Below are 11059 nucleotides of genomic sequence, written 5' to 3' on the forward strand. Positions count from 1 at the left end.
AAAATTAAGGCAGCGCCTAAGAAGATGGCTTCCTCACCACCTGCCCATCCTCATTCCTACCTGCAGGCAGAAGCTACACAGTCAACAGTCACCATAAATCACAACCACTTCTCAGAATTTCTCTCTTCATACTCTCTTTCAGCCTCACCACAAGCTAACATAATTCCCATGTCTAAGTTTTTATCACCAAGCAGTCTAGTTTCAAGATCAAGAAGGCTATTCTTTACACTAATTTGCTTAATAGAATTTCATGCATTAGTATAAGTTCTCTTGCCCAAGCACTCAGAGATAGGCTCCACAAAACAGTCTTAAGAAATGTATTTGTCAACCTGCAACGTTCAAGAGCAAGATAGAGACCTGATGCCTAGTCATCCGAACTTCCACTTGTTGGATCTTCAGGCTGATTCTGACACTGACTTGCCTCATATCTGGCAAGTTTCTGAACTTCTCTGTAACAAGAAAGGTAAGCATCCTCACAAGTATACTCTGCGACTCTATGGTGGCTCTTGTGAAGTGTTTCTAAGTGCTATTGAAATCCCAAGTTTACAACTCTTACTTGGAAGCAGGAGCTAAACTTGGAGTGCCTCTTTAATCCCAATGCTTCACACACTACGTCTTTTTACCTCCCAAGCTTCCTAAGCTCTTATTTGGAGCATGCTTCGTTTCCCCCTCATTTCCACAAAAATCAAGAATTAACAGTGTACTCATCGAACTCTTCCATTTTCATTATCATAAGCAAACTTTTCTAGTCTCCGGGCTGCTGCAGCCTGTTAAGACACATTTTGTGAATGGAGGCCTAAGCCGGTCAGGGGACTACAAGGCTGGGCAAAGGACACACTGCATGGACATCGACGGGACAAGAGATGCAATGCTTGAATAATTATTAGATTTCACCCATAAGGCCCTTCCCCTTTCAAACTTCCCTAGCATAACTCACAAAATGCTGAAGTAAACACATGTCTCAGACTTTCTTGTAAGCGGGTTTAAAGTATCCCATGAAAGCTTTTTTAAGGAAAAGCCTGCGCTGCTAACTGGGTTTTTCAGTGCCGTTAAACAATTCTGTTACTCATAGAGAAAAAGTGAACATTTGTTAGTGATTAGAGATAAGGCATCTCATGTTCTGGAACTGAGGAAGGGAGAGGCCAAAAGAGGACCTGGCTGGGAGGGGAGATAGAGTCCAAACCAACACACCCAAATGGGACTGCATAAAAGTTGCACTTTCCAAAGTCAACTTCTAGGTCTAGAAAGAGGGCAACAATGTTTCAATGGGTTCCCAAGTCAGATGTATCAACGTTTTCCCGGGAAAACTAACCCCTCACCAGGGACTCCAGATGAATGAATGAGTGAGGGAATTTGCCAGACTGAATTACAAAACCTTTCCAACGATTATCACGATCAGGTGCTCGGTTACAGCACAGAGGTATCTTCCCTCACAGCCTTTGGCCCTCGCTGTGGGGAGACTTGCATAGACAGGAGGGGGAAACAGGAGAAGAGAGAAAAGGGCCTTCCTCCCCAGGCCATCCAGACCTTCAGTCCCTGAGTGGCCCCTCCCTCTGAAAATCTCACGCGACTTTTATGGGGACCCACAGGCCTTAAGCAGCCAGACTGCCACCTCAGGACCTGCCCGACTCTCAGGGGCGCCCCAAACACCCATTTGGGGAGTTGCTTCTAGAGATTTCTCGCCCTCCCCCCAACAGTTGTGTGACCGTTTTCAGAGGCTCTCTGTAACCCCGGGGAGGGGGCCACCTTGTAATCTCAGCTGTTCCCGCCCTCAGGTGAGGAGGGGACAACTGACCACCAGCGCCCTTCCACCCCGCGCGCACCCCGCCCCCGAGCCTCCCTGGATCGTCATGGCAACCGTCCCCCTCCCCGCGTGACGCCGGCACGCGGGGAGCCCCTTGGGCCCCGGCAACAAGTCCCCCGCGCGGCCCGAGGCCTGCAGCCCTTGCCCTGCAGCCCTTGCCCGGCCTCGCCGCCCCTCGCCCGGCCCGGCTCCGCCCGGCCCGGCCGCACTCACTTGATCCTGGAGCCCATGGTCCCCGGGCCTCCTCATGGGCCCGCGGGCCCCGCTCGGCGCTGCGCTGCCCGCCCGCCTGCGGCCGACCGGCCTCCCTCCGGCGTTCTCCCCGCCCCTTCCTCCCTTCCCTCAGGCTGGGGCCCGCCCGCTTGAGGCTCGCTCCCCCGCCGCCGCCGCCGCCGCCGCCGCCGCCGCCTCCCGGGGTTAATGCACTCGCTTCAGCCCGGCGAACGCCATGGTCGCCGGCGCGCGTGCCCGGCGCGCGCCGCCCCCTCCGCCTCTCACACCGCCGCCCCCTCCCGCCCGCACCGCCGCCGCCCGTGGGGGCTGCCGGGAAGTGTAGTCCGCTCGCGGGAGGCAGTGCCGCCTGAGGGCGGTTGCGGCGGCGGGAACCGCGCATCCGCCGGGGTGGACTCCCGGAGCTCGGTGCGTGGTGCTTTCCGGGTGCAGGCACCTAAAGAGCTCCCCTCCCACTGTTCTCCTATAGAAACCAACACCTACAACCCCTCTGAAAAGATCTTCATCCCATAGAGACCCCCAAGCTCACCTGAAGAAACCTTTACCCATTCCTCTCCTGTGGGGTCCTCCCACCCGGTGGCTCTGGCGTAGAGATAATCTGTCTCCCATTCAGGCCTCCAGGAAGACACAACTTTTTCCTTTGAAAATCCCATACCTTTCAGTAAGTTCCTTAAGGGAGCCATAGCCCCTCTTCTCTGTCACACCAGACACTTCCCCAGCATGGTTCTTGATGGAGACCCCCTTAGACCTTAAACCTCTTAGACCTTTAAGGAGACCTCACATCCCCACAGGAAAGCCACCTGAGGGCTTCATAGGACCCATTTAGTGGCTCTGCTCTGCCCTACCCTTGAGGATCTCTGCCTCCCTTTGTTAGCCATTTGGGGGGCTCCAGTAGAGAAATCTCATGTCACCATAACAGTCCCTGATAGAGACTAAGTCAAGGCAAATGAAGGTACTTGAGAGCCAAGATCGCCAACCTGCTCCCCCTTGGGGCTCATTTTAATGAATGCCCCAATATCATCCCCTCTAGGCCTGGAGGAATCACAAAGGCAGCAGTAATGATCACTACCATTAGCTACTGTTCAGTGCATGGGTGAGTGAGTGCCCTCTCTGAAGCAGGCACTCTATTTCCCCTACATGGTTAGCACCAATGCTCACAATAATCTTGTGAGTTTACCCCCTCTTTTCACAAAGAGGAAACTGAGGCATGTGTTCAAGGTTACATAGCTAGCAACTGGTGGAGTGGAGATTAGCATTCGAGCTGAATAACGCCAGACACGTGACATAGTTATGCTTTAGGATGGCACCTTTGGCCACAAGTCAGAAGACACTGTAGGTTCATGGTTCACTTTTGAAATTAGGCTTTTCTTCTCTTTTTTACACTTTTCTGTTCTGAAATTCCATTCATCTCTTCTAACATTTTAGCTCTTATAAATTCATGGAGTGGCTCTCCACCCCACAGTCACTGCAGTAACTAGTCCCAGCCAGGCAGGGAGCAAAGAAAGCAAGAACTCCTTTTGGAGTTACATTCTAGATAAAGATAATGTCTCTCTTTTGCCTATGCCCTGAGGTTGTTGAAGGCATAGAATGAAGTTTTTTGAATTCAAACAAACAAACAAAAATTTAAAATGTCCAAACTGCAATTTTGAATTCAAAGTCTTTTGCATCCAGACACCAACAGTGACTTATAAACAACCCCAGGAGCAAAGCTCTGCTAGACAGGCAGGGCCTCTGTGGTGTTTATTCACCTAGTTTCCTATGAACCCTGTCCAAGGAACAGTTGTTATCAAGATCTTGCCTGGAATGAGCAGCCAGTTCAAAAGCTCTGAGCAGGAGACTATAAATAAAACAGAGTTATTTGGTGGAGGGCAAAGCTGGCTGCTTTTCAAAGGAGGTTGTAGCCATCCTGGCCACAAAAATGTCTGAGTGCCTGCTGGGTGGTGGTGGTGGTGGTGGTGTGTGTGTGTATGACAGAGGGGGAGACTGGATAGGGAGGGTTTTATATCTGTCCAGGTGGCCTCTGAGACTGCAGGGTGGTCTGGGGAGAACGCATTGAACTGGGAGTTAGGAGCCTGGTTTCTAATGCTAGCTCCATCACTGACTAGCAGAGAGATTTTAAGCAAATGGTTAGACAATCGTCTGCTTCAGTTTCCTCCTCAGTAGAATGGGGTAGAGAGCTCAAGGAGGAGCTCACATCACAAGAGAGAGTGTGATGGAGGAATTAAGAGGGCAGGCTCTGGAGCCAGACTGCCTGGGTTCAAATCTCAGCTCTGTCTCTTACTAAATATGTGCCTTCAGGTAAGTTATTCCCTTTCTCTGTGCCTCAGGTTCTTTGTCTGTAAAATGGAAATTATGGTAATGGCTCTATCTTACTGAGGTGGCATGGGAATTAAATGAGTTAATGACACAAAGTACGTAAACAGTGACTAATATATAGTAAGCACTCAAAAATTATCAGCAACTATTATATGCAAGACACTTAGCACAGTTCGGCTTCTATTATTAATAGTAATAATCTTCATAATAAATAGTCCTGTACTTGAATTCAGTAGACCTGAGTTCCCAGCCCAGGATGTAATTGTTTACATTCTGAAACAATTAGAAGTCAGTTCAACTGTGCACTGAAATAACTGAAGAAGACTGAAATAACAGTGGCTGAAAAAAATAGAAGTTTATTTCTCTTTCACATATGGTCAGGAGATGAACATTCCAGAGCTGGTATGACAATTCCATAAATCATACTCTAAGATTTGAAGGCATATCGACAGGACAGGGCAGCTGATTTGGTCTTGGGTTGATGTTTATTCTGCATTAGGTTGTAAACGTGTCTTCTGTTCCTCAGACTGTGACCTCTTTGAGGCTGGTTAGCCAGAATTCTACCTTATTGCTCCCCTATTCTCCAGATGCAGCTTCCACCTCATGGTCCAAGATGGCTGCTTGAACTACCTCGCCTTCTAATCTGCGACCAAGCCAAAGGAAAGGAAGACGGTCATGCCCCACCCCAAGCCCTAATCTTTAAGTACATTTCCCTGGAGTTGCACCTACTGCTCCATTTACATTCCATGGGTCAGAACTTAGTTATACAACCACATCTCACTAGGAAATATAGCCTTTATTTCAGAAATCATGTGCACAGCTGAAGCCGGGGTGGGTGGTGTGTTTCCAGGGAAGAAGGGGAGTACAGACACTGCAATCTCAGCCAAGCCATGCTTGGCTATGTGACCTTGGACAAGCCCCTGACTTTCTCTGGCCCTCAGTTTCCCTATGTCCAAAGTAAGAGATTCAGGCCAGATAACCTCTCTCCAAAGTCCTTTTCAGTTCCAAAATTCTCTAATCAGTAGCTTACTGTTTTATAATTCCTTTAAACCTAGGTGAATCTGATGTCGTTCAAACAAAAGGAGACCTCTCTGCCAAGTACATGGCAGAATCAACTGTTGGAATTAAAACCTGCTGGTGATGAGAAGGGGTTTAGGAACTTTACCTTCTAGACTATTGTCAAAATAGGCTAACTAAGCACATCTAGCAGATAAAAAGTCCAACAGTGTGTGTGCAGACACTGATGCTCCTGGGTTTCCAAGCTGGCTCTCACTCTTCTGTACCTGTTTGGTTTTTCTGCTTAGGATTTAAAGGACTGTGTCTATTGAGGGGAGAAGAGCAACCCCAAGGAGCTTTAATACCCCACTAATGATACAGTATGAAACGGCAGGACTGCTGGGCCAGTGGTCTATTATTCCTAGTGTACTGGGTTGTAATTATATATATTTTTTAATTGAGATATAATTTACATGTCATAAAATTCACCATTTTAATGTGTACAATTCAGTGGTTGTTAGCATAGTCACAAAGTTGTGCAACTAGCACCAATGTCTAATTCTAGAACACTTCATCCCAAAAAGAAACCCTGCACCCATTAGCAGTCACTCACGTTTCCTGCCCTCCCCCGAGCCCCTGGCAACCATGAATCTACTTTCTGCCTCTGTGGATTTGCCTATTCATACAAGTGAAATCATTTAATAATATGGCCTTTCTGTCTGGTTTCTTGTACTTAATATAATATTTTCAAAGTTCATCCATGTACCATCTATCAGTACTTCATTCTTTTTTATTGTGTAATAATATTCTATTGTGTGGATAGGCCACATTTTGTTTGTGCACAACTGTTATTGATGGATATTGGGGTTGTTTCCACGTTGTGGCGATTATGATTCCTATTATTATTTTTGTGTGGACATATGTTTCTAATTCTCTTGGGTGTTGTGGTTATATTCTGCAGGAAGAATCCACAGCTCAATTAAATAGGGGTGCTGCTCCCCTCACCGAAAAAAGGAGGGTTATGTAATGAGGTAAATTTGGGATATGCAGAATCATACCAAGTAAAATGGGTTTCTTTACTGAACTCGTGAACTTTCAGGTTGGCAAAGTGCATTGTGGATTGCGTAAGAGGTGAACGTAGGCAATACGTACCAGTCGTTAAGAGGACCAACTCTGGAATTAGGCAGACCCAACTTGCTAGTTGAGTGAACTTGGAGAAAGTTAAACTCTCTGAGCCTTAGTTTCCTCATCTTTAATAAGGGGATTATAATACCCACCTCATGAAGATGAAATAAAGAATGTAAGATTCCTACTTTATATTTGGTATTTAATAAATGAGATTATTGTTCTTGTTTTGTTTTTTTGTTTGTTTCTTTTTGGCCTTGCCATGCGGCTTGCAGGATCTTAGTTCACTGACCAGGGATTGAACCAGAGCCCGTAGCAGTGAAAGTGCTGAGTCCTAACTGCTGGACCGCCAGGGAATTCCTGAGATTATGATTCTTCTAAACTGTCATATTGATAAAGACAGGAAAAATATCGACTTGTCCATATCTAGACCTCACCATCTAGTACAGAGCCTGGCATGCAGGCAGTGACTAATAAATATTGAATTAGTTACTCATTCGAGGCACATTTCCTAGGAATAATAAGCCTCAGAACAAGATTTGGTACTAATTTTTTTCTTAAATTTGAACTTAGTATACTGAATTAGTACATCTTTACCTTCTATTTTCCATATTTTCTTTTTTACATTGTGGTAAAATATGCATAACATAAAATTTACCACTTTAACCATTTTTAAGTGTATAGTTCAGTGGTAGTATGTATATTCACATTATTATGCAACTATCGCCATCACCCATCTCCAGAACTTTCTCCAAAATCGTCCTAAACTGAAACTTACCTATTAAACAATATATTCCATTCCTCTCACCCCCAGCCCCTGGCAGTCACATCCTACTTTCTGCCTCTATGAACTTGACTACTGTAAGTACCTCATATAAGTGGAATCATACCGTATTTGTCCTTCTGTGATTGGCTTATCACACTTAGCATAATGTCTTCAAGGTTCATTCATGGTGAAACATATATCAGAATCTCCTTCCTTTCCATTGTTTATCCAGTCATCTGTCACTTGAGTTGCTTCCACCTTTTGGCTATTGTGAACAATGCTACTATGAACATGGGTGTACAGATAACTGTTTGTGTCCATGCTTTCAGTTCTTTTGAGTATATACTCAGAAGTGAAATTGCTGGATCATGGGGTAATTCTATTTTTAATTTTTTTTGAGGAACCGCCATATTGTCTTACATTCCCACCAGCAGGGCATAAGGGTTCCAATTTCTCCACCTCCTCACCAACGCTTGTTATTTTCTGTGTGTGTGTGTGTATGTGTTTGTTTTTTGTTTTTTTTATATATTTTTTATTTTGGCTGCGTTGGGTCTTCGTTACTGCGCGCGGGCTTTCTCTAGCTGCGGCGAGCCGGGGCTACTCTTCATTGTGGTGCGTGGGCTTCTCTTGTTGCAGAGCACGGGCTCTAGGCAAGTGGGCTTCAGTAGTTGTGGCATGCAGGCTTCAGTAGTTGTGACTTCAGGGCTCTAGACCGCGTGCTCATTAGTTGTGGCGCACGGGCTTAGTTGCTCTGTGGCATGTGGGATCTTCCCGGACCAGGGATCAAACCCATGTCCCCTGCATTGGCAGGCAGATTCTTAACCACTGTGCCACCAGGGAAGTCCAGTTCTTTGTTTTTTTTTAATAGTAGCCATCCTAATGGGTGTGAGGTGGTTTTGATTTGCATTTCCCTAATTAGTGATGCTGAGCATCTTTTCATGTGCTTATTGGCCATTTGTATACGTTATTTGGAGAAATGTCTATCTAAGTCCTTTGCTCATTTTTTTTTTTTTTTTTTTTTTTTTTTTTTTTTTTTTTTTTTTTTGCTCATTTTTTAATCAGGTTGTTTTGTTGTTTTCGTTGTTGTTGAGTTGTAGGAGTTATTTATGTATTCTGGATATTAACCTCTTATCAGTTACATGATTTGTAAATACATTCCCCCATTCTGTGGGTTCCCTTTTCACTCTGTTGAAGTGTAATTGACAGAAAAGTTTAAAATTTTGATGTAGTCCAATTTATCTATTTTTTCTCTTGTAACTTGTAACTTTGGTGTCATATCCAAGAAATCACTGCTAAATCTAACGTCGTAAAGCTTTCCCCCTATGTTTTCTTCTAAGAGTTTTTATAATTTTAGCTCTTACATCTAGGTTTTTATCTAACTTGAGTTAATTTTTCTATAGGGAAAGGTCTTTGTTTTCTTTGGGGGCTAAAAGTGTGCCTGAGCCCTTCCCCTTACGTGGTTAGTAACCCCAGCCAGGGTGCTCACCTGCTCTCCGATTGTATGATTCATTATTCCATTATTGTTAACAATACTATTCAATACCTTGCAAATACTTAATGGTTTATATTTTTCCAACTGCTCAATAATCAGGGAGAGCTATCGTCCTTGCTTTAGAAATGAAGATGCTGATACACAGTAGGCGTAAGCGACTTACCTGAGGTGAAACAGCCAGAAAGTGATGGAGCCAGGACTCAGCCCAGATGCCCTAACTACTATTGTGGGTTTATTTGTTAGTTCCCTAAGATATAATGTTTTGTTTTACTATGGTTTTCTTTCACCAATTTATTCATTAATTCATCAGATAGTTTCTTTAGTGATAATAATAACTTCATATTGTTAAAAAATAAAAAAACAAGAATAAATAGCACATGTAATTCCTTTGTAGCCCTCTCCTGGCCATACACGAATGGAGATTGATGTACTTATGTCTTTTGTTATGGAAGCTAAGAGCATGGGCTCTGTGTGCATGACCATGGGCAAATTAGTAACCTCTCTCAGACTCAGTGTCCTCATTTGTAAAATGAGGATAATAGTGCCTTCCTCACAGGGTCACTGTGAGAATTAAATGTGTGAACTCATGTGAAGCACACAGATTTACCTTGCTTTTAGTAATGGCTCAATGTGAACTATTGTCTTCTTAATAACAAACAACCAATAAAAGCCAAATTCTAAGAAAGGCCAGTGAGAATTGATGATTTAAGGCCTTGGTTCCCATAATTAGCCATGTGTATCAGCATCACCTGTGATGCTTGTTAGTAATATGGAGTCCAGGGTTCTGATCCTGAATATTCTGATTTAGAAGCAAGATCAGAAACTCTGTGGGTTTAACAAGTTCCTCAGGTGATACAGCTCCATAATCACTGGATCTGTGGGAACCACTGATTTAAGCTTTACCCAGATGCCAACATGAATTGAATTCCCATTAGAACCTACAGGGCCTCAACAGGCCACGGGCTCCTCTCCCAAGTGTCACCAGCCTCCAGCTCTGGATCCTGCATTCCTCCTGCTGTCTTCCTAAAACAATCAGTGCATCTGGCTTAACATTGTTAGTACTTAGAGACCCAAGGTAGGTGTCATCAACAATCCATTCACTCACGTACCGAATCCCTCCTATGTGCCAGGTCCTGTGCTTAGAACTCTTCTTTTGCTCCCAGCTGAGGCCCATTCGTCTCCCCAGCCCCTCAGTGTAGCATTGAGCAAACATTTTCAGTGGCCTTACTGTGTGTTTGGTGCCTAATGCTTGTTGCCGGGGATACCTCTATAAATAAGAGGGTCTGTGGATTAGACACAGTACAGAGTGGACACCCTGTAAAAGGATCTCTGTGTTCCTGAACTTGCTTCTGACCCCCTTGCCTTGCCCCTGGTGCCCAGATCTCTGGGTTTTCCAGCTCACTACCTTGCAATTTGTTCTTCCACATTCCTTCTCTCTGCACCTCTATTTTTACCTCTATTTTAAATGTTATACCTGCATTGTCTACCCAGCCCCGACCTTGGCTCTTCTCAAACCACCTTGGGTATTAATTCTGCTTGTCAGGACTTCTAGGGCCCCCTGCTCTAGAGCTGCTTCCACTTCCACCTGATTTACCAGTATTTTAGGCAAGACTCAGGGCTAAAGTCCAGAGGTCCTGTTCTCCTCTTCCATGTTGAAAATGGTCACCATGTATCCCCACCCTTTTGGGAGTGAGCTGGAGAGTTTGTAGGACTCTGCCCCATTGTACTCTTGGACTCTTTTGCCAGTTTTCCTTTATTTTATACTTTTCCCCATATGTATTTATATATATCGCTAATATATATAATGTAAATTATTTTCCCTACTTCCTTCAACTGCCCCTTTTCCTAAGGCTCACATAACCATTTTAGTATTTTGGTTGTGAGCAGAAAATATAGTTGATGGAATTCTAAAGTTTCAATCCTAATATATCTCCCACTTCACAAATCAAGGCACACAAAGTGAGTGACGGTAACATACTTGCCTTAGCATCTGAGTGGAGATTAATACCACAGTTCTTTGACCTCTTGGCCTGGGCAGAGTTTTTGCTGGTCAGTCAGAGTGGCCATGACACTGGGGAGGAGATCCTCTGATCCAGTTCAATGACAGAGTTGTTTTTAATTTGTAGGTAACTTACTGAGGTCCTCAAAGGTGGCTCTACCTCCTGAAAATAATGACCCAACCTCTTGTGAGCTCTGCTTCCAGTGGTGAAAGTCAAATCTCTTTAGGGACAATAGAGACAGTATTGTGTGATGGTTAGGGCACAGGCTGCCTGGGGTTGAATCCTGGCCCTACTAGAGCAAATTACCTAACCTTAACTTAGTTTTCTCA

General features: G+C 44.8%; 1 protein-coding gene across 9 annotated transcripts in view; it reads right to left on the minus strand.

Moving 5' to 3' along the window:
- Positions 1–2170, minus strand: part of DENND1A (DENN domain containing 1A) — a 535076-nt gene extending 532906 nt beyond the window's left edge. For 4 of the 9 annotated variants that reach the window (XM_036855237.1, XM_036855232.1, XM_036855235.1 and 1 more), the window contains exon 1: positions 2018–2163. In XM_036855237.1, the coding sequence (XP_036711132.1) occupies positions 2018–2034 (17 nt within the window). In that variant the 5' untranslated portion in view covers positions 2035–2163. Of the gene's footprint in view, positions 1–2017 lie in introns of all 9 variants that reach the window. The other 5 variants (XM_036855234.1, XM_036855231.1, XM_036855240.1 and 2 more) reach the window with 3 other exon arrangements.
- Positions 2171–11059: the final 8889 nt, after the last annotated feature.

Source organism: Balaenoptera musculus, chromosome 6, assembly GCF_009873245.2.
Source record: "Balaenoptera musculus isolate JJ_BM4_2016_0621 chromosome 6, mBalMus1.pri.v3, whole genome shotgun sequence".
NCBI classification, from domain to species: Eukaryota; Metazoa; Chordata; class Mammalia; order Artiodactyla; family Balaenopteridae; genus Balaenoptera; species Balaenoptera musculus.